The sequence below is a fragment of the Ambystoma mexicanum genome, chromosome 13, assembly GCF_040938575.1.
Source record: "Ambystoma mexicanum isolate Mex_15411 chromosome 13, UKY_AmexF1_1, whole genome shotgun sequence".
NCBI lineage: Eukaryota > Metazoa > Chordata > Amphibia > Caudata > Ambystomatidae > Ambystoma > Ambystoma mexicanum.
Genome location: NC_090938.1, coordinates 526701716 through 526726018, shown reverse-complemented (window position 1 = coordinate 526726018; position 24303 = coordinate 526701716). Strand labels below are relative to the sequence as shown.

The 24303-nt window shown below is 47.1% G+C and overlaps 1 protein-coding gene across 3 annotated transcripts in view; it reads left to right on the top strand.

Moving 5' to 3' along the window:
• The window catches only part of ACBD4 (acyl-CoA binding domain containing 4), a 1158671-nt gene that overhangs the window by 1015568 nt on the left and 118800 nt on the right, over nucleotides 1–24303 (top strand). For 2 of the 3 annotated variants that reach the window (XM_069634234.1, XM_069634236.1), the window contains one exon: nucleotides 15771–15818. The exons of the other annotated variant lie outside the window; for it this stretch is intronic. In XM_069634234.1, coding sequence (XP_069490335.1) covers nucleotides 15771–15818 — 48 coding nt within the window. The remainder of the gene's footprint in view (nucleotides 1–15770; nucleotides 15819–24303) is intronic. 3 annotated transcript variants of the gene reach the window in all.

Below are 24303 nucleotides of genomic sequence, written 5' to 3'. Positions count from 1 at the left end.
AGACTTTCCAGATTGTTCATCGTGTCACTGACGCTTCGCGAGGGTGGACCCCCATCCTCTTTGTCTCGAGTGTTTGGGTCCGGACCACCGTTGGGACTCCTGTTTTTACTGTGATTCCCTTTCGGTCCGGCACTTCAACGTCAGTTGGAGCGCTGGGAGGAGGTGTTTCAACGTGCCCCTCCCTTGCATTTTCAAGCTTTTATTGACGAAAAGAAGAAACGCCCGGTAAGTTCTTTACTTTTTAGAGCACCCCGGCTGTGAGATACCTTTCTGGGCTCTTCCCGAGCCGGGAGGAGCGTTAGTCGCTCTGTCACCGGGGATTGCCCTGAGGTTCCTTCTGGGCCTAAAAATTGTACCAGAGTTTTCTTCGAGGGTCTCCGTAAGGGGCCTGTGGATACCGGAGTGCTGTGGGGGCAGCTTGCAGACCCAGTTCTACTGAGTCGTGGGGTACCGGAGCTAGCTCTGAGGCCTCTTTATCGGCTTACCTCAAAAATAAAACCAGGGTGCACCCCGAGGCCTTGGTTGGGCTTGGTGTTACCGAACGGATGTTCGAGGCCCGCGCTTATAAGGCTGTTACCGGACCTGGGTCCGAGGTCCCTCGTACAGACTCTAAAGTTACCAACATTTCTGAGAGGCCTGGCAAGGCCTTATCAGTGAAAGTTGTTTCTCACCGTTCCGGCTCTTGTGGCGAAGCCAGAACTGTTGAGAGGGCAAAGAAGGAAAGTTCTTCCTTTTCCTGCAGTGCCAAGGTCCTTCCTGAGAAGGCTAATTTGGCTATTGGTATGTTGCAGAAACATTCCAGACCTCATAGTACCGGCTCTGCCGAGGTTCCTTATGTAAAAGCTAAAGTTAAGACCCCTGATCCATCGACGGGACCCCTGCCTCACTTCCTCGCATGCTGCAGTTCCCCTCAGGTGATGGCAAAATGGCGGCCGTTCCCGCGACGACCACAGCGGCCATTTTGGGCGCTTCCCCTACAACTACGCCATCGGCCTCAGGTGTAGGGCTTGGTTCTGTGGGTGAACATAAAACTCCTTGTGCGCATCCTTTTCACCCAGTTTATGACTAGAACGCTGGGAAGCCCCTTCCGCACAATGTTTTGTTGCCTGTGTGGTCGGCACCTTTGATTTTTGTGGACCCTTCGGGGGATGGGCCTGTGTGGCAACCCTCCCCGTTGCGTCCCTGGGAATTATCCTCCTCATGAGAGGCCTCCTCCGGTAGCTCCAAAACAGTCCCCGGAGGACGCTTCTTTTGGCAAATTTCAGACGCTCATGTGTCCCAATCCCATGAGGTAATATTTCAAGGGGCTTTTTAGGGAGAATGCCCACCCGCGCCTCCGGCTCCACCCGCACCTCTGGTGGCTCCGCCGGCGCCGCCCTTGCCTACGGTGCCTCCCCTGACCCTTCCGCTATTGCCCCCATTGTCCCCTGTGGACAAGGCGGTGTCTGACACGGTTCAGCTGGATCCTGACCTGTCGGATGAGGCGCAGGGCGATCAGGACAACGAGGACCTGCCCCACTCTATAAGAGATTTTCATGACCGGGTACTGGACAAGATGTGCTTTTTGGATGTTCCGGTGCACGAGGCACCCGCTCCGCAGGAGGGTGTGCTTTCTGGGGCGTTCACCCTGTCTCCTTTGGAGCATACCGGCCTGTTCTTGCAGAAGGACGTTTTGGCTGAGGTCCGTAGGGTCTAGGAAAAGCCACACTCTGGACTTTTCGTCAATAAGAAAATTGACGCGTGATACAGGCTGCATTCTTCGGAAGAGTTGGCCCGTCGTCTTGTCTGCCCCCCTCCTCCACAGTGGTGGCTGCAACCACTTTGCAGTCCGTGCTTGCAGGATCCTCTTCTACGACGGCTACTCAGGTTCTGGGGAAGGAGGACAAGCTCCTCGACTCCCTTGGGAGGAAGATTTTCGCTAACTCGGCCTTGCAGCTCCGGCAGGCCAAAGCAGAACTAGTGTTAGCGGGGGCGAATATGAGGATGTGGAAAGGTCTGTCGGAGTTTGAGGAGTTCATTCCATTCGAGAAGAGAAGCTGGAAGACTTTAAGGCAGGATTGTCCGATGCAAGGGTCTTGGCCCAGGATCTGCTGGAGTCTGCGGCTCACCACCTAGACACTTCGGCTCGGGGCCTTATGCTGAGAGTTGATACCTCCCGACAGGCGTGGTTGCATGCCACCAAATTTTCAAAGGAGGTGCAGGACAAGGTGTTGGACCTTCCGTTTGACTGAAAGGAGCTGTTCCATTCTACAACGGATGTGGAGCTGACCAAGACGAAGGACAGCATCCAGACAGCTACGTTCTTGTCAGTCCTGGTTAAAACTCCTTTTAAGACCTAGAGACTGTTATCGCAAAGCCGGCCCTCTTCTGGTTTTAGAGGTTTTCTAGACCGGAAATCTCGTAGAGTGGATACACCTGGCAGCAACGGACTCGGTTTTTCTCCCGCTCCTCAGCCTCCTCCTCAGGTTCAGGTGGTAACGCCACTGAAAAGCCTACAAAATGAGGGTTCTCCGCGCTCGCACGAGACCCCGGTGGGAAATTGCATTGTGTCTCATTGGGAGGCGTGGCAGACCATCACCGAAGACAGGTGGGTCTTGTCAGTCACTCGGGTGGGCTTCCGCTTACCCTTACTCCCTACCCCGCCATTCAACCCTCCTTTCCAGCAGTCGGGGTCGTCCTCCCTAAAAGCCGAGATTCAGAAACTTCTGGATCTCAGAGCTGTGAAACCCGTTCCCCTTGGGGAACGAGGGGAGGGCTTCTTATCCCGGCTGTTTACGGTGCCCAAACCCCACCAGGCTGGGCTGCACACCATCCTAGACCTTTCCCAGTTCAATCGTTTCATACCCCAAGAGAAGTTCAAGATGATCACGCCCGGCCAGATACGGTCCTCCTTGCAGATGGGCGATTGGCTCAGTGTGGTGGACCTTCAGGATGCGTACATGCATATTCTGATTTGGAATCCACACAGGAGATATCTCTGCTTCTCTGTGGGAGAGGAGCACTTCTAATTTCTTTTGGCCTCAGTTCGGCGCTGCGTATCTTCATGAAGATGTCGGTGATCGCGGCCTATCTTCGTCTGCAGGGTATCCATGTGTATCCGTATTTGGATGACTGGCTCTTGCGCAGCCCGTGCCCTTTGAAAGCCGCCTGCAATCTTCAGTCTCTCCTCCAGCTCCTGTTCCACCTTGGGCTGTCGGTGAACTGGCGGAAATCTTCCATGACGGTCTATCTGGACTTGATTTTCCTGGGTTTTCGCTGGAACACGATCGACTGCAGAGTGTACCTGACCGGGGACAGAATGGCGGATCTGTTGGCCACGTGTCAGATGTTTGCGCAGACGGAGAGCATGTCGGCCTGCTGGTTCCAGAGGCTTCTGGGTCTCATGGCCTCGTGTGTGTTGGCTCTTCCTCTTGCCCGTCTCAAAATGAGGCGGACGCAGATGGCTCTTTGGAGTGCTTGGCTTCAGGCTGTGGATCCGGACTCCAAGTTGATAACGATTCCGGTTTTCATGAGAGCAGACCTGGACTGGTGGTCGTCTTTCAGCAACCTGTCGGTAGGGGCGGGGTTTCAGGACCCAACCCCGATGGTAACGGTCACAACGGACTCCTCCCTTCTGGGGTGGGGTGGGACGTTGGACCTTCTTCAGGTCTCAGATCTTTGGTCGCCTCAGGACAAGCTCCTTCACATAAATCATCTGGAGCTTCTGGCGATTTTCCTAACGCTCAAGGCGTTCAGACCAATCATTGCCAACAAAGTGGTCCGTATCCGCACGGATAATGTGGTGTCCATGTATTACATCAACAAGCAAGGGGGAACCAAGTCTCCCCCCTCGTGGACCTGTCCATCCAGATTTGGGAGTGGGTGGTTCTTCATGGTGTCTGGCTACTTGCAGTACACATCCCGGGCCAGTTGAATGTCACGGCAGATGCCCTCAGCCAGCGGACAATGGTCAGCTACGAGTGGGGGTTGAAGGCAGAGGTCCTCTCATGGATTTTCCTGCGTTGGGGCACACCGGAAGCGGACCTCTTTGCTATGACGGCAAACAAGAAGCTTCCTCTGTATGCCTCCAGAAGCAGGCTGGGAGCCTCCTCTCTGGGGGATGCTCTCGAGATTCCATGGCACAACATGAGGGTTTATGCTTTCCTGCCTCTACCTCTAGTTCACCAGACGATTTGCAAATTGAAGAACTCAGTGAACTGTTCTCTTCTACTCATAGCCCCGTGGTGGCCGGCCAGATTTTGGTTCTCAGAACTTCAACACCTGTCGGTGTATCCGCCGATGAGGTTACGGGTGACCCCCGATCTTCTTCACAAGGGGAAACAGCAGCTGTGGCACCCCTCCCCACAATTGCTCAGCTTGGCGGCATGGTGCCTGAGTTCAAGTCTTTAGAGTATCTTGGCCTGTCTGCGGATAACATGTGTATTATCCAGGCAGCCAGAAAACCCTCGACTAGGTCCCAGTACAAAAGCAAATGGCACAGGTTCTGTCATTGGTGTTTAAACAACCAGTTGGACCCAAGAAAGGCTACAATTGACACAGTACTGTCCTTTGTATCCTACTTAGCAGAGTCGGGCGTTCACGTTCTGTCATGCAGGACTTATCTTTCGGCGGTTTCCGCTTACCTATCTACGGACCAATGCTCTTACTCTCTGTCTAACCCAGTGGTTAAGAGGCATTTTGCAGGCTTGACGCGCCTTTATCCTCCGATTCGTAGTCAGCACCCGACGTGGGATCTAAATGTGGTCCTGACGGCGCTGTGCCATAAACCTTTCGAACCAATGGCCACGGTGGACCTCAAGCACCTGTCGTGGAAGGTGTCTTTTGTTCGCCGTTACTTCAGCAGGGCATGTGAGTGAGCTCCAGGCTTTGTCGGTGGAGCATCCCTTCTTGGTCTTTCACAAGGATAAGGTGGTCCTACGGACAAATCCTACTTTCCTGCCGAAGGTGGTATCTGAGTTCCATCTGAACCAGTCAATCTCCCTGCCAGTCTTTTTCCAAACTCTGCCTCAGAGCCAGAAAGGGTTCTGCATTGCCTCGATGTTAGAAGGGCTCTTAAATTCTATCTGGATAGAACATCCGAGCTTACGAGTTCTTCTCAACTTTTGTGACCTTTGGTAGCCCACAAGGTGAGCAGGCCTCTAAGGCGACTATTTCTCGATGGATCGCTGCCTGCATTACGGGGTCTTACACCGTCCAAGGGTTGAAGCCTCCTAAAGGTATTCATGCACACCTGGTGCGGGGCAAGGCAGCCGCGGTTGCCTTTCAGAAATATGTCCCCTGGGAGACCATCGCAGAGGCGGCTACTTGGGCCTCCCCATCTGCTTTTTGTAAGCATTATTGTCTAGACATGAGCTCAAGATCTGATGCTCAGTTTGGTCAGGCTGTGCTGAAGAACCTTTTTCAGTAAGGGGTTTTTCCATCCACCCATAGTTCCTGTAAGGAGTGCTTGGGAATCTCCCATACGTATGGAGGAAAGGGGAAGGAGACGTAGGAGTATAATCAGGTTACTCACCGTAGTGACCACCTTACTCCTAGTACATAGTCCCCTTTCCTCCGCCCGCCCGCCGTCCCCTCTAATACGGTTCCTCTGTTATTGCTAAGAGGTCTTGGACCTAGCGATAGAAAAGGACTGATGGGCGATGCGCGGAGCTGAGATGGGCAGGGTTACGGCCGCTTGCTAGGCCCCGCGCAGAAAGAGAGGAAGGACTAAACATTTTTGCAAAGTTTTGGGATGCTTTTTACAAAGTGCTCCGGTCCCATCCCACAGGACGGAGGAATATCCCACAAGTATGGAGGAAAGGGGACTATGGACTAGGAGTAAGGTGGTCACTACAGTGAGTAACCTGGTTAATTTCAGCATCCACAAACATCCTGAGGCGCACCTAGCACACCTTTGGCCATGCACACAACAGTCTACCCTTGCCCACACCCAGCACAACACTATGGATCCATGCATGTGACCATGTGGGCAGCTAACATTGTGCACCAACGTAACATACGTAGGTAGCAGCACTTCACCCCAACTCCCCCACACCATAAAACACCCATACACAAAAACAGGTCGCAATTAGCAGAATCCATAACCATACCATGGCCTCCACCACCCCTACCGACAGCCATTCACGAAGTACTACGACAATCCACATACACACCACTGCTACCAGCACTCCTACACAACCTGCGCACCGCCATGGAGCTATGCAGCAACACATTGCAACAGTTACCACAATGTAGAATGAAAACCCTCTCTTCTGCACCCCTGTGCACTTTCATTCACATACTATGGGCGTACCCACTTCCATTCACTAAGTATTGTGTCATTGCTAACCTACCCACATTCTTTTCACAACACTTGCCCTACTCCAGCCAATCTGCACACAACACACTATGCAAGCACCACCCTCTACCGGATGCAGAGTCAAACATGCGTTGTTGCAGTGGGTATGCTGAAGCCCTACTCTCTTGAGTGCATGCCCTATGGCCTATGGCCATTCACCCAATAGTCTAACCCTTCCACAGGCCCACTGCTACTTCATTCACCCATGCATGCCACCATGTGCCCAACTAATGCAGTCCATCTACAGAGCACAGCCACCCGTGCTCCCACCCAACCTAGGCCATGTGCAATTCACTCCCCTTCTGTAATTCACCTGCCACCACCTACCACGAAAAGAGGTTGCTGCAAACAGGTTGTGGCAGAAGCTATTGGGCCGTTACGACAGCTGCCTCCAATCACCACACAAAGTACTTGCCTGTCTAGGTACCCACGAATTGGCGCAATACGCATGAATACTGCAGGCACTCCTCCGTCTTCTTCCACCATATGTCGCTGTTAGGCAGAATCCTGTGCAGGTCCCTTGGGGAACACTGCAACAAGATTAAGACTACAGGAGTAAGCAGTAAACGCAATTGGTAGCAGTTTGTACCATCCAGATTTACCCGATAGCTGTGGCTGAGCAGTCAGACCTCTCTCAAGAAGAGTAGGGCAGTATATAGAGTATACACAATAGGGCTAAAAACACAGTAGAGCAAACGAACACTGACCAGAACTTTGTATAAAAAGTATATAATTATTTATTTAAAACACACTTTGGGCAATATACTAGCACTCTAAATCAAAAGCAAGTTAAAACACAGTCAGGTAAAGTATACACACCTCCCTTGATAACTATCAGACAAGTCAGTGTTAAAACACCACGATTTGTTAAACAGATGTGAGCGCATAACCTGATGGCACTCCAATAGTTCAGTTAAAGGGGGAGAAAAAGGCAGAGCATAGAAATAAAACAGGTCCCAACACTTTTAGGAGTTCTCAGCAAGGGAATAAAGGCAGTAAATACTGTAGAGCCAAAGTTCATAGGCCAGGCCCACTTTAAAGGGAGCAAAGCGAAATGTGCCCAGGATCACACGGTTCAAAATGCACGAAAAGTATTTGCAGAATGTTCAAAAGAGGTTGGGGTGATTCAAGAAGGTAAAGTTAGAAGGTTTGGGGCCAACCCAGTTGGCAAGCCAAGGATTTAAGGGTCACCTTGGGCAAACCGAAGAAAGGGAGGCCAGGAGGACACAGTACCTTAAACACGGAGAATGCTACAGCGGTGGCAGTTGTTCCTGGCAGTGGTTGCAGTTCCTTGTTTCGACCAGGGGAAAAGAGGATCTCGTCAGGGAGGAAACGTGGAGTCGTTGCACTGCACAGGGATGAAACCAGCTGCGGAGTTAGTCAATAAGAGGTGCGTTCCTTTTATTCGCGGTCAAAGTGGTGAAGCTTGGCTATCCGGCCGCCGGGGTGCTTGGCACGAGCGATTCAACCAAGAGACATCTTTGGAAGGCGAAAAGGGCGAACTAGTTGGTCCCACCAGCTCAGAGGAAGAAGACTCGTCCAGCAGAAGATCTTGTCTTGTCGTCGGGGAAAGTGGTGAGGTAGTTGCAGCAGGGCTTCATCGGTGGTGTCGTCATTGCAGATGGCTCAGCTTCTTCCCTCTTCTGATTCTTAGGTCCTGTGGCGACTTCTGAAGTTCCAGTCTCAAAGGCCCTGCTTTTATGCAGAAAACCCCCCATTCATCAGCCTAGCTGTCAATCACACATGTTAAGTGGTGAGCCGGGCGGCTCACCACTGGGCCAATCAGAGTAGAGTGTGACTTGGGTTGCTGAGGCAACGCAGTCCAGGGTGCCAATTCCCCCCTCCACCCTTCCTGTGGAACCCAGACAGAGTGGCACCATTTGGAGGGCTTCTGTGGAGAAGCCCGCCAAAAAGTGGAACAAAGGGCTCGACCTTGGTCAGAGTTACAGAGACGGACACGAATGCCATTTTAGAAAAGAGTTCTGGCAAAAAGACCCAACCGTTGATTTAATATTAAATAAATAAACCAGCGTTATCTTTAACATTGCACCAAAAAGTGGTGCGTTTAAAATCAATGGGAAAATCCCATAGGGAATATTCCGGTGGAATATTTCGCGTGGTAACCACTGCCACCAGCCAGAAACTCGACAAGAGGGGACTGGACAGTGCCCCCTTGAAAACAGACCCAGGGGCAATGTAATTAACCCCTTCCAGTACTTCCACAATATGATGGTTTGTACTGGTTCTGTTCACAATTTAGGACTAGTAAAGTCAATGGTGACTTTACATGCCCTGGGAGACAGTAGTCAGTCCCAGGGTATGGAGTCTATGTTTGGGGGTCACTATGACACCCCTGTGTGATTGCACTGAGGGTGCTGTGTAACACACACATAAAAAACAGATGATACCCTATGGAGCAGAAAGAAAACCCCATAGCCCATAAGCACACAACAAGTCAAAGACATACCTCCAATCATGCCTAAGAGTGGGAGGAAAAGAGTCTCACTCTGAGCAGGAGAAAAAAACAAACCCCAAAAATCCAGCAAAGCTGCTGGGGGGACTCACTAGGTTTGGGAAATTAGCCTTATCAGAGAATTCTCCCTAACAGTCGCATGAACCACTTCTCACTTCCCCACCCGGTCCCTCCCTTCTTGCCGCCAACACATGGCGTACAGTAAATTTTCCAGACCCTTCCACTGCTGCACTGTCCTCCGATACACCATGGAGGCGTTTCCCAAAAAATGTTGAAGCACAGTACTCTTCCCTCCAGCCAACCACCGGCCACATCCAAAATTCTCCGACAGCATGGCGTACCGCAGGCCAACGAGACTTCGGTCTGCGGAGCGAACAGGGAGATATCACTAATTTTCTAGGACATGCATTTCAGTCCTTTCCAACAAACGTACTGGTTGGATTTCCACCAAACACACCAAAGCACGCTTTCTGACCCAAGCCCCCGCTCCTGTCGCAAATTTGGTGAAAATCCGTCCAGCCGTTCCGCCTGTGGCCGTGGGCAAAGTTTTTGCCCATTCAGACTATGGGTAAAAATAATGTGGGACACCCCCTATAACTTTGCCTCCCCCGCAAGAAACCTCCCCCAACTTTTGCGAAGAAATTCAGAGCCAGTCATATACTTTTTTTTGCAAAGTTTGGTGACGATTCCTCCAGGGGAGCGAAGTTATAAGCCGCCGAAAAAGTAGTCTTCCTATGAGTTTAGCAATTTAACCATAACTACACGGCCGCTACCTTGTAATACATGAGCATAATCGTTGATCAAAGACTGATGTTTTCTATGCCAAGTAGGGGCTTACGGGATATAGTCTTTGGTTAGGCCATTTAACATGATGAGGTCCCTATTCTTCATCAACTGCTGCCAATATCTAGCTCGTTCTACTAGAAGCGATTTTGAATTAAGTAAACCTTCAATGTTTAAATCGCCTGCGATCAACGTCGCTGTAATTGTAGAATCGGTTAGAATAAGATCAAGCATCTCTACTACTAAGGATATACATTTGTTATCAGCTATGGCCACTGAGTTCCAATATAAGTTCAGGATTGCAATCTTGTAGAGAATTGCCTGGTTGGCATTCGCTTGCATCAGCTTCATCAATTGAATTCCCGGATGGGGGGATGCCCATGGGATCAGCTCAGCACAAGTGGATAACTTAATAGCTGTTATCAACCCAGCACTTCGTCTACCTTTCTGCAATTTGATGGCTGGTATCCCCGGCCAGGTAGGTTGGTTTACTATCTAAGTTTCTTGTAAAATTAAAACATCCTAATCTGCCAAAGAGGACTGCGGGTTTGTTATCATCAAATGTTTAAAACCTTGCATATTCCAAATTGCTAAATTTAATTTCATAAGGATGGGAAGGCGCTGGCTCTATTCTCTATATTTTTGACTTGTCTTGCGTGATTGATTAACAATACATGCCCATTTGGATTCATTTCTAATAGCACCTTGAGAATTTTCACTTGCGTCTCTCCTTACCTGCCTGGAGTTCCCTAGGCAGTTAATGATCAGAGGTTTAAAATGAAGTGACTGTTACTATCATCAGTTCTTATAATAGCCAAGGGCAGGTCACACTTATCAAGAGTTTGGCTTATGTATGGTAACTTTCAGGACCAGCTACCTCAACATATCCCTAGCTTCCCAGACTATCTCCTTAACGATAAGCGAAGGGAACAGTACTTCCACAGTGTCCATACATTTATTATTGGTATTTTTAGAGACTGCATATTGCTTGAATTAATAAGCTGTAAGCTCAATGTTAGTTTGAATACTTCAATAGTGTTGTTCTGTTTGGGTACGGATTTCCTCGTACTCTCTCGCACATCTGAATCCTGATAATGTCTTTCTGGGCTAATGAGTTCCTGCTCCGTTCATGCTGCAATGTCAGATCAGCTGTGATGGTAGATCCCTTCCTATTACAACTAGTGCATCGTATAGGAATGTGATTGTCATTTGATGTATTTTCAATGGGGCCATTCGCTATCTTGGCTCTTTTCTGCTCCAAGGTAAGGAAATCCTTTTCAGTCGCAGAGTCATAGCCTCTATTTAAGGCATCAACAATTATGATGCGATCAACTTGTCGATGTGGGGCTGGGGAATGATTATTGGGTAGAGTAGTTACTGAGTAAGTCGATAAATTCATTAGTTCATGTACGTCTACTGACATATCTGACAAACCAGGGAGGGATTGCAATGAGCCGGGGTTATTTGCAGCATTGTGATCTACTGAGTATCACCTTGTCTGAATAAAGTATTTTTGATTGGCATATCTGTTTTGGCAAAGATAAACTAGATATGAATTTCTTAGTTTACTTTTTGTGTCATTTACTGCCTTAGATTGATTTTTAGTTTTCTTTTTCAAAACTGATGTATTTGAATGTAGACTTGCAAAGGGATACGGAAGGAACACCACTCTTTTTAAAAAAATATTATTTTTCTTATTGTTAATGTTATTTTGCTCCGTTTTTTTAAACATTTTTATTTTCAGTTTCCATCATCATACTTTCTGTGCAAACTTCAATTACAGAAACATCCTGCTTCTGGTACAGCAGATTATTTCCCCATGTTTACCCACGACGATATTCTCCTCGGGATCAACCTCACAATTACTGGGCTGGGTTCCGGGGGCTAAGGAACCAGGACAGTCTATATTGAACTGTATCAGGTTCTGGCGAGTCATTCTCTGTAGTCGCTTGCCATCCAATCCATCTTTGCATCTAAATGGAAAGGGTAGTAGTTTGGAGGTCAACCTTTTTTCAAGGATGTCGAAGATTTTTAAGAGGCTATGTAGCCCAGTTGTAATGGCATTTAACATAATTTCCCAAGAGATCAGGGGGTGAGGTTGAAACCCAAAAGAAGGTCTTACCGTGTGTTTACTAAAGGAAACCTGCGATGGTCCAGATGAGTTTTATGACGAGTTTGAGGAAACAGGCTGTAATACCGCAGTTTGAGACAGTGAGCTTACTGGGCTCTTGAGAACAGTCTCTGCCATCACTTTAGTGAGCCAAGATGGCATATCACGAAAATCATTTGTCACTAAAATAGGAAGTTTTAGTGATATACTCTTCGAATTAAAGTTGGGAATATCACTCTACATGAACCAAGAGTAGTCCTACCGCTGTAGTTCAAATCCAGAGTCCTTATTCCAATAGCAGGGTGAATATGCAGCACAGTGGAACTAGGTTGAGGATAGCACAGGCAGCACTGCGCTCCAGCTAACCGCACTGGACGCACTCCACGTTGCGAAAATATTTCAAAATGGTGCATTTTACAGGACAGCATTCAGAAACCATTGAATGAAAAGTGAAAGACGAAGCACTTTTTGGGTTCAATAAATAAAATACAAATAAGTATATATTAAAAAAAATAATAATACTCTGAAGGTCTCACCAGTGTTATGGACTAAACTGCCCTGGGAAGAATCAAAAGGGCTACTATTGTTCACGATCGAAAGAATATGCAAGTTTCTGCGTTGAGCCCAGACTATTTGTCAATAAAATCAGACTTTGGTTTTGAGAACTATCTTGTTTATATTAAACCAGCCTATGTACGTTTTCTCATCTTGGAATTTAGAATGGGTACACTTAGAACTGCTTCCTTTTCTAAAACATGGGTGGGGGAAAAGAACAGGAATTTGTCCCTTGTGTCACATGGGCCAGGAAACAATTAAGCATTTTATGTTAACCTGTGATGAACTAAGGATACTTCGAATTTATTACATGAAACTCCTTTTTAGGTTAGCAAGAATTCAGCAAACTGAGGACGCGCTGATTTTCTGCAAGATGTAAGGAACTCATGGTGGTAACAGTAAAGACAGACACGAGTGATCACAGTTCAAGGGTGTTTATTAAACTGGAAATGCAGGGTGGAAATACGCCTACTCTAAACCTAAATCTAAGATGGGAACAAGCTTTGACAATCAAATAATAAGGCAGTCCTAGTGGCGTTGTCAAATAAAAGGGCTTATACTAAGAAAACCTATTGCCAATCCTTACGCTAGATACAAAAGAAGTGCGAAATAATGTTCCTTAAGAAAGAAGGAAGTGTTCACAAAATAAGTCAGGATGTGAGACTTGAGGTCTCTTTTCTCCACGTTTTCAGCACAGGAAAAGGTGGGACTTTGGAGCACATGCTCAAGCTTTCCCAGCACGAGCTAACAGTTCCGCTTTCAGCTATCATTGCATCCGGTGGTTAAGTCTCTTTTCTGCCAAAATGTCTCTTGCCACCGGGGCCTGATGGTTCAAACAAACAAACAAAAAGTTCCTTTCCCAAAATGCCCATTGTGGTGATGACTTTCCACCCCTGTATCTCCCTCTCTCGGGCTTTGACCCCTTTTGAACGTCAGCCTCCCTCCTTCGGGTTCACTATAGCTTTGCGTGCATTCACGAGTCTTAATGTCTTTTCAAACAAATTACTGTGGACATCCCTCGATCGAGCTAACTCCTGTCAACACATTGTTCATTCATTAATTTCACCAAGCAGGATTCATTTCCTTTCACTTCACATTCAGCTGTCAGTCAAAGACTTTCGACGGTACAGAGGATTTTACAAAACCCCTGTATGACCACTGAGACCTCTTTTCGCCTCTTCCCAAGGCCTTCTGGTAACAGTAGTTTCTACCATCGGGTAATCGCCCAGAGTTTCCTGCGTGAGCGCCCACGTGGTGCCGGACTCCTCTGTTGCTGGTTTTCTGCCTTTCTCATCAAGATTTGATTCATGCCTTTCAAAGTTCAAATTAGCCGGTGGCTACTTTTCGTTCAACACAGTTCGGTTTCTTATCGACTCTCCCCTCCACTCACCGGCTGTGATGAACCGTTTGGCTTTCTCCTCTTTGGAGTCAAGGTTGGTACCACAGAGACGAGCGTCTCTACCTGGCTTGGTAATCAGCGCAGAAGGCTCTTGTGTACCGTTGACATCTTCTGCAACACACGCTGGCTATTGTTCGCTGTCTTATGATTCCTTCTGCAGAGTTTTCATGGGCCTTCTTAGGAAAGGGCAAGGTTGCTTCTCTCCTCGTCACCCTCTCGGTATGCGCCGTCTTTCTCCTTCTCTTGAACTGCCTTGCTGAGTTAGGTCCCATGTCGTGCGGTCTGCCTTGCTCATCCTGTGCTCTCGTGTTCCACCTTTTATCCCTTTGGGGAAGAGAAAGGCTTGTCAGGTGTGTGTGTGATTCTGATCAATTGCCTGACTTTGCCTGACCCTTGTGTTGGGACATGTCAGGTAAACGGCTCTGGTGTTAGTACGTTGTCTTTCATGTTGTGTGAGAGTGTTTGTGTCAGAAAAGGGGGGGCAGTGTTTTTTAATGCCCTACCTGGTAGGATGGGGAAGAGGTGCAAAATAAGGGGGATACTTCGTCTCACCCATCAGTGTCCCACTCCCCAAGGACCCCCCCCATCCAGGAGATCCTCCCTCACTGGTCCATCCCCAGGAACTGGATCCAATAGCGATGGCTGTGTCCTAGCCACCTGAATGACAGATCCCCATGGACTAGTAAGGGAGACACCTTCAGGTTTCTCACAAAGAGGAATAATCACAAACAAATTATGTTTGGTGTGGCTCAATATATCCACCATGCATGGTGTCGCGGAACTAAAATTATTAAAGCGCTTGAGCTTCCTTAGTTGTAACCCAATATACTTTCTTAGTAAAAGAATATAACTCTGAGAAATGAATGGAAACTTTTTTCTTTGTTACATGAATTATATTGGTGTTGGGTCTTAGGCGCAATTATTAATGATTAATGGAATAGCATAAGCTGCAAGTGTACTCTCCCCTACGAAATCTAGGGCCATTGCTTTTTGGATTTGACAAATCTTTTTAGATGTATATTTATTTTTATTGTGATCTATGTACTGTACTGTTTTAAAGATATAATATTTATGTTTGGTTGAACAAATGCGTTTTGTATACTTAAGGGCTAAGTTTATTGATTGATTGACTGATATTGTCCAATAGCGTCCTAATTGGGTTGTCAATTCATGGAGCATTTTACCTTCAATTTCCCTCACTATGTTCTCAAATCTTTGTAGTGTCACTTCGCATGTCTCATTACCTACACTTATACCTCCTTTTTGCTTCAACAGAAATCTCTCATAAGATGCTCCATTCAGACAGCACTTTTAGTTTTGGTTACGCCCACCTATAGGGCAAAACTATTTAATTTAAGTACAAACAGGAGTGACTTTATATGTGAGGAGGGACTTGGCTTTTGAGTATCATTTTATTTTCTCCACAGACAACCACCCATGACTATTCTAATCCCCAGGGCCATTCCTACCCATTACTTTCTCTTCTCCTGGTATTTCTTTAAGCTAGCTCTGCCACACAGCAAAATCAAACCTTGTGCTGTATAGGGACGGCCAGTATTATTTATAAACAGTGTTCTTGGAGCTAATGGCTTATTTGCAGTTTTAAAGGAACTCCTGGTGTAATAAAATGTCAACCAAGTGTGCCTTCAGCCACTTGATTTATAAGCAATGTGTCTCGTCAAATATGTTCCTTTCACTGAACGCCTGTGGAAAAACTAGCATTGGCAAAGCCCAAAAGTGTTTGGGTTTGTGTATAGGTATTAAATAGGCATATGTCAAGCCCTGCTGTCGTATGCCATGGTACTTTTCCCCATTTGCCAGCTTATGGCCAGGTCGTATCATTATGACCGTGCCTGACAAGGGCCTATCCTATGCATACACAAATGCCAAAACTGTTGGATGTGCCCATAATTGTTAACCTTCCCCTCATATATAGAACATCTCACATAGTGTTTCACCCTGCATACATGATATCCATTCTATGGACTTTTTTCCATTGCAGCCACCTGTGCAGATAGGCCATCTAGGATTGCTTTCACTGCCAGTAAATAAGGTGGCATTACTGACAGACATGTATCAAACTTACGTAGGGGCATGCATTCTTCCCTTCCAGGCCCAGGATGCTGATGCAAACTCTTCACATCAGAATGCCAGAGCAAAGGTAAGAGTTCATTTTTTCATGGTTTGAGATTTGGGTGCCCATGGAGTTGTACCAATGCTGAGAAATCCTAACCTAAATTTCTAAAAAAAAAAAAAAGAAAGAGAGCCTGCTGTGCTGCCAAAACGTATAGATCCCTGTTAGAGAATTAGGAGATGAAGTTCTACTTGTACATTAGCGGCGTTAGAGCTATGTCCTTGGCGCGCCATGGTCTGATTGTGTCCCCCCTAATTTTGCTGCCACATGTTAATGATACAACAGTTAGCACAATGTTTTTTTTATTTTATTACTGGAGCAGAAAATAATGAACCCTAAATTAAATTACACATTTGTGTATGGCATGGGATGTGTACCATTTATTTTTTTAACATTGAATTCAGATTTTACAATTACAGTTGAACAGTGTCTGTTGTAATCCACTCCAGAAAGGCAGTGGACTTAAACTTTCAATTCCTTACATGTTGTGTTTCCCCTCCCCTGCAACCATTATTGAAATTGCAGCTGCTTACATTATGTACTGAATTTTAAATGACATGGCAAGAAAAATAATAAATATAGAAAAACGATTATTGCAACCTCAAATTATGAATTCTGGATTCCTCCGATCAGTTTTGCCTTGCTGCATATCATTTCCTTTTAAGAAATAGTATTTTAAGGGTCCCCAGACCTACAAGTATTTCAAGATTGTGTTTTGGACAGAAAGTGTTATATGCTTGCCCACTGTATGTTTCTTGATGCTTGAGCCAGTCTTTTCCAGAACAAGCAATACCTGGGTCAGCAGCTACCAGTTAATTTGCGATAAGGGCATTAACTGAATCTCTGGGAAACTTGAGTAGACACCCTGACCATCTGCTTTGCAGGTCAAATCACCAGAGGATCCTCAGTGGGGAGAGTAGGGAGGACTTCCTTCCAGAACACTTGGATTACTGGGCAGTACCACCAAATACGAGTCTTGTTGACTCTATCAAGCAAACTCTCCAACATTCGTGTGGAGCATCAGGGGAGTGTTTTATTATCAGGATTTGGGTACCATGTGAAGTGCATTTAAAACCAATTTGAATTCCTTTGGATACAGATCATGACTGCTCAGAATTGGTTGGAGAAGGCTAATTTCCCAGTTTGCTCATGTAACCGAGTTTGGGATTTCTGGTGTGAAGCCCATTTCATTGAAGATCATTGAGGTTATGCCCCTCACAAATGTATCTGACAACAGTCTCCCTAGAATCTATCACTTTAAATGTATATCTTAACCTTTCTGTTCCATACATAATGCAAACGAGAGAGGCAAGCCAACTACATAAAGCTCTTCCAATGTGTCCGATGATAGGGCATTGCAACCTTTTTGGCTGAAAGATGGCCCTCACGATTTGCTGGCCTACTTTGGGTCTAAAAAAGCAGTTAACATGTTCTGAAGTGCAACAAATGATGGTCAAGCTCTCATAAAGATCATTTGCGATAGTGCTGGTACGTTAAATACATTTGTGAACAATTATTTACAAGACAATTTTTTAAGGCCAGTAGTGAAATGAAACAGTTATCATACAAATAGACCTGAAGACCACTACAAATAGAAACAAAGAAAGAACGCAGGAGTATACCAATATAGGTCATAGTCTGTATAGACATTGTACATATTAGTTGTGCTAGTTGTATAAAAGAACGATTTCCCATCAAATGGATACATGATGTCACAAGCTAAACATATTGTTTGATGAGACAATAATCCATACTGAAAGAACAGCATCATTTTGTCTATTTGTGTTCTGATGAGTTCCTAAGAAAACGTTTTTTAGGAATCTACTTAGCACTTAAGTTTCGACTCTCTCATGGACGTTAATTCAAAGCAGAGCCTTCATCAGGGCACTAGTGTTATTTCTTGAGCTCCCAAATGGTTCATTTAACAAACAAATTAAGTAATCACCCAAAAAACGATGTTAGAAAATCATCTATGCATCAGACGTTATAGGACACTGAGCGCAGGCTATTTACAAGACACCTGCTATTATTCAAATATCCTTACCTCTAAGAATGCAACTCTGCATTCTGGGAACTAAAGGGAAAATCCCAAACAATTCTTTGACTGAGAAAGAGATTACATATGAGATTGAAACCCTTAATTCTCCAAGTTGAAGAGAAAAGAACCAAAGGGTTCTGAAAAACGTGCAGGAGACTTCATATAAAATGACCATACTGCAGTCTAAAAAGTAAAGTGTGATGAATCTGATGATGTCATCACTCTTTTCCCAGCGCTAGTCTCTCTGGATGTGGCCAGGGTATGGCAGCCAGCTATTTGATCCTGTCCCTGAGGTTGGCTGCATGAGGGAGGGGGGGACAAGACCGCATTGAATGAGACATAGTATACCCCCTCCATTCCACAGGCCTTGATGGTATATTGTGCTGAGTCCCTTCAACCATCCCCCAGACCTACAGGTTACACCATCCAATGCTCTATACATAAAACACTAATAACTGCCTACAACTCCCATACTTCTAGAAATACTGGCACAAGGAGGCTGAATGGAGAAATGCAGATCACCAATACGAGAAGCACCAGATGTGCTCTAGTGCTTGCGAGGATATGATAGGTGCCGGGACATCTAGACGTCTTATCCAGCATGGAGTGGAGAGACGCTGCCTGGGGAAGTCGTGCCCACTCGGTGTTGACCGAGGAACTGTGAGGACATTAAGAAGACCGTGGAGCCAGCAGGCTCGGGAGGAAGGCAGGAGACTGAGGACTGCAGAATGCGGTTTGCCATGTGGAGACTGCGAGAGGCAAGGAAGAAGAGACTTTGTAGTGGCCACGGGAACCCTTGAAGCAGCCTCAGCGCCACCTGAACACAGTGCGAGAGCCCATAGGAAAGCAGAAGCCGCAGGGCGTGGAAGCTGTTCAGTGACGCCGGGGAGCCCGCAAGGTGGAGGGGGGACACGAGTGTTGCTTTCCGTCTACCGTGAGGGAACCAAAGGATGCCACAGGAAACGGGTGAGTCCTAAAGAGAGAGAATGGGAAACCGGGGCACTTTGGCAATGCTGCCAAAGAAAGACAAACGTGTATGAAGTGAATGAGAGGGAATATGATAGCCAATACTACCCCTAAAAGATTTTCAGAACAAATGTGAGTGAAAGTCAAGTTTGCAAGTGTGTAAGGAAAATCACATCAAAAGCCCTGGTAGGAGAGTAAACCAGGCAAAAGTAAGTTGGCAAGTGTGTGAAATAAATGATATGATATAATATGATGTGGCATTTATAACACGCCTGTACACAAGTGTTTCTAGGCGCGACAAGACAAGGCAGGGTAAACAAGGGTGGACAAAATAACGATCTTACTAGGCCTTGTATCATTCAGATCGTGCAAGTGCAGGGAAGAGGGAAGGGGAGAAGTGCCAGGGGGAGGGGGATGGGAAAGTGCTGTTAACTCACAAGTGCAGCCAGCGGGTGGCTCATAAGTACAGAGTGAAGGGACTGTAGGGTTGCAGATACAGACCCTTAAGTGCTGGGGAGCCCGGTGGCAGTGCAAGGGCAACTAGACATGCAGGAGCCTGGGCCTGAGTTCAGAGGGTGACCAGTGCAGTCAGGTGCATCAGCAGGGGAAATGAAGAGAGAAAGTGGAAGCAAAAAGGAAGGTCTTGAGTTGCTTCCGGAACCGGAGGTGGTTCTGCTCAAGTTTGAGAGAGGCAGGGAGGCTGTTCCAGGTGGAGGCCCCAGTTTAGGAGATAGATCTGCCCTCTACTCTCTGCTTGGAGAAGCGTCTGACCCTCAGAGAGTTGAGGTGTATGAGTGAAGAGCTTGAGAAGGAAGATGTTTTGTGAGAGAACATTGGTGGTACTGCTGTCCCAGGCTCCAGAAAGCCTTGTGGGTGATGCAGAGGGTCTTGAACTTGATCCTTGCAGCCACAGGGAGCCAGTGAAGAGATTTCAGCGCTGGAGGGATACGATCCCTGGGCTCGAGGCCAAGAACACGTCTTCCAGCCCTGTTCCGGACAAGTTGTAAAGGTCGAAGAGTAGAGGCAGGAAGATTTAGAAAGAGGCTGTTGCAATAGTCCAGCCTAGAGAGGACCAGAGCTCTGAAGACAATGAGCTTCTGGGGAAAAGTGAGAAAAGGAAGAATACCTCTGAGGAGGTGCAGCTGATAGTTTGACTTCTTAGAGACATCAGAAATGTGAGGAGAGAAGGTGATGGTGGAGCTGAAGATGACACCAAGGTTCTTAGCCTCACAGGAAGGAGCAGGAAGAGGGCCCAGAGTGGGTGGCCAGAGATAGAGAAGAAAGGAGGGCGCGGGTGTCCTAATGAGGAGGATCTCGGTCTTACTGGCAGAAATCACTGAAAATCCCTGGCAGGAAAGTATGCCAAGCAAAGTCAAGTTTGCAAGTGTATAAAATAAATCATACGCAAAGCCCTGGCAGGGGAGTACACCAGGCCAAATTCAAGTGTGCAAAACAAATCACATAAAGAAGTCCTGGCAGGAGAATACACCAGGCAAAGTCACATCTGAGAGCAAAGTTAAATTAAGTGGAAAAGAAACTGGTAGGGTAGTATACCAGGTATCCTAGGAGGTTGGGACTTGCATCCAAGTTGATTTTTGTATACAAGTATTTTGTTGAACAATAAATCCTAAGGAAGATTCATGTTCTTAGGAATTTGAAGTGTCTTGAAGAGAAACCTGGACCTGGAGAAGGGAGTTGCCCCCTGCAACTGTGAACTTTATCCATAAGAGAAAACTGTGGAAGGGAGTTGTCCTCTGAAACTGTGACCTTTGTCCATTGGGAACCTTTGTGTTAGAGTTATACATTTCTTTTGAACTTGAACATTTGGACACTTATAAGGCAAAATACATTACCCTTCACATATTAGAGTTGTTTTGTAGAACGTGAGGGTAAGGATAGGATTTCAGACACAAGACATTCTGCTTTGAACATCTTGACACTGGACAGACCCTCAGTTTTGGTTGAAGTAGGGAAATGCCTCCTAGAGTAGGGATAGTGAGGCCTTCTCCAACCCCCTTTTGATATGAATAAAAGGTTATAACCAAAGTCACAAGCTCACTACGTCTGATTCTCATTCCTGGCTCCTCTCAAAAGGTAAAGTGGCAAAGTGTTCCATGGAGGCTACACTGATTATATATAATGTTAATACATATTGGGAATCGATACCGAAATCATTCTGAGAATAAGAGGTTGAACATCCTCTATATTTTGGGAAATGAAGAAAAAGTCCCAAAGTGATCTGAAAATGAGCAAGACATTGTAGTAAATAGTCCTCAGTCCCGTCCCTGGTCCTTCATACTCTTGAGAGTTGCAGCCCACAAGGAAGGGTCCTGTACCATATTTCCAGCAGAAAAATAGTCCCTCTAAGGGATTGGTTTGCATAGCTGCACACAGGGTTTGACAGAGCCAAACCCTCAAGGTTTCTCACCTGCCATTCCCTGCCACTCCTTTACTCTGCATCAGATGGGTTGGAGCCTCCAGCACTCAGTGCCCCATGCACACTTTTTCTTCCCTCCTTTCTTTGTCTTGATTTGTTATTGTTCCCTCCACACCGCACAGTCTCAGTGGGCCATCCCTCCATAGAAGCTGGGTAAAGTTGTTGAGCAGAAACGGCGTGCAGCAAATACCTGGTGTGGACCTGCACACCTTTTGCTTAGTGTTTGCAGCCATAGCTTCAATGGGATCACTGCTGGTGCTGCTGCACTCCATCTGTATAGTTAGTCTGCAGGCATCTTCAATACTGGGAGAATCTATTCTCTCATCCCCCAAACCACCTCATGTTTTTGACCTGAAGAAATATTAGCAAACACATTGTCTGCCTTCCTTCAGTGCACACTGGCCTGGGGGACTCCTTCCTTAAAGGGGCCCTTGTGGCTTTTATGTCTATTGAAGCGACTCTGAGGTTTTTCAGTCTGAGGCTAAGACCAGGAGCAACCCTGTGGTTCGGGGGGCACTCAAGGGCTTGCCACCGAGATGGCTGCATCCCTGTAGGCTGTGTGAGGGGAATGGAGGAGGGGGCCTCTGGATGCTACCACAGTGTTCCTGTGCAGTAAACTATGAGTTTTCAGTGATGGAGGACCCTGGGTGCTTCGGAAGTTACCTGGTGGCCGCCCATGAACCGGGGCCCTTGCACGTCAATATAAAGACTGGAGAGGGGTGTCTTTACTCCTGCTCTCTATATGGTATGGTAGGGGAGAGGCACAGAGGACCCCAGCCAAGTCTTTACACTGTTGGCAGCTATGGACGAGCAATCAAGGCTTAAGCTCTCAGGAGGTGATGGGGGCTGGTGCTTAAGTACAGTGTAGTCCCCAAGCACCCACAAAGGAATGTCCACACACTATGTTAGTTAAAACACAGCTCTTTATATAAATAAGGTTCACGTTATATACACAATCACAATAACCACGTTGTGCTCCGACAATTCTAAAATGATAAATATATACAGCTCTAGGTGGTACCACTATTACTCTGATTCCATTAAAATGCATCAACTGTTCTCAGTTCAAAGAGCATACGAATCAACACAGCATGACGATATCAACCATAGACTTAGGAGGAAGACAAGTTGGTTAGACAATTGGCAGAATACTGGCCCCGATACCTAGATACAGTTCTGTATGAGGAGCCCCCCACCTGGGCAACCTGTAAATGGAGATGCACTACAAGCCCAGTCCATATATTGGGCCTCATTACGAGTTCTCCGGTCTGGACTTAACGCTGCCGGTATAACATAATGACCTACGAACCCAGAATACCACCACTATAAACCGCCACCGCGGAGTCAAGGCACCCGTAAACTTCACCTGCACGGAATACCCCCCCCATTACCGGCAATACGAAACACCGCGAGCATTACGAGTGCCATGGACATGGAAACACTGCCACAAAAATAGCGCAAAAACCGTGAACACGGTTGATGGTATCGCCGCCACCGTGAACATGACGTTAAACAGTACCTGTTGAGCTGAATCAGGCCACAGGTGCACCAAATGAGCCCAGCTTGGCCCAGCATGCCACTGGGAGCCTACAAAAGGGCCACACCCAGGCCAACGCCAAACAGAACTATGCAGGCAGCAGCTCTAGTAGCATTGGGACTGGGGCTATTGAACCAACAGGCAGCACTGCACATGATGGCAGTAATGGTGCAGAGGAGGAGGAGGAGGCGTAGGAGGCGCAGGCGGCACTTACCAAACCCAGTACCCATGCCAAACCCTATTGTTCAGCCCGCACGACCCCGCAGGCAGCCTGCAATACCACGCATCAGGGCCTCACCCTGGAACCTGACCCCAGGACAGATCCACACATTATACCGGCTGGACCGTCCAACAATAATTTATTTATTTATTTTATTTTTTTATTTAGATTTGTAGAGTGCACTGCAGCCCACGGGCATCGAGGCGCTAAGAGGAGCTTAAGGTGCTTACTTATGGGTTACATGAAAGCCGCCCAGGATGATTCTTATACATGGTAAGGTTGGTACAAAACATAAGAGAGCTGCGTGTTCAAAAGCCTGCTTGGTTACAGATGCAGCGGTTAAGAGAAGCAGGTTAGTGCAACAGATTCAAACAAAGAGCATGGTTTTGATCGCCTTACGGAAGGCTGCATGGGAGTCAATGCTCCTGATGTGTGGCGGTAGGGCATTCCAGTTTTGTGCGGCCTGGGTGGGGAAGCTATTTCCACCGGCATGCTTTTTGAGAGTTTTGGGGACAGTGATCAAATTTGTGTAGGGTGTTCTAGCTGGCCTGGATGAGAGGGGTTTGGTGATCCTCTGGGCCAGGTAGGGGGTTGCAAGTTGGTGTAGGCACTTGTGAGTGAACAAGATTCTTTGCTTAATTGGAAGCCAGTGGACCTGCCTCCTGAGTCCTGTACATCACCACCATGATAGAGGACGACATCAGCAGCCACATTGACATCACCACCGCCATCCCCCCCCCGAAGGTGGTGTCGGTACTGCATTTTCTTGGTACCAGAACTTATCAGCACACAGTTGGTGAGCTGCACGGGCTATCACAACCCTGTTTCTCCAAAATATTGGTACAGGTACTGGATGCCCTGTTGCGCCATGTGACGGAACACCTCACCCTACCCTGTACCCTTGCCCAGGTCATTGCCACCAAGTAGGCCTTCCATGCCATTGCAGGCATGCCAAATTGCATAGGTGCAGTAGACTGCACCCACATAGAGCTGACAGTACCACGTGCTATCGAGATGCTGTACCGGAATAGGAAACTGTACCACTCACTGAATGTACATATGGTATGTTTTGCCAGACAAGTGATGACACATTGCTGTGCACGTTTCCCAGGCTCAACACATGACTCAATTGTCCTGCGGAATTCGACATTGCCACGGTACATGGAACGCTACGCTGGACAAAGCACACAGCTATTGGGTGAGTACAACTGCCAAAGCACAAGCCCTGTGGAAGGGGCGTGTGTGTCCAGGGCAATGACCTATGTGAGTGGGCTGCTACGACTGTACATGCATCACCCCTCGCCCATTTAGTGA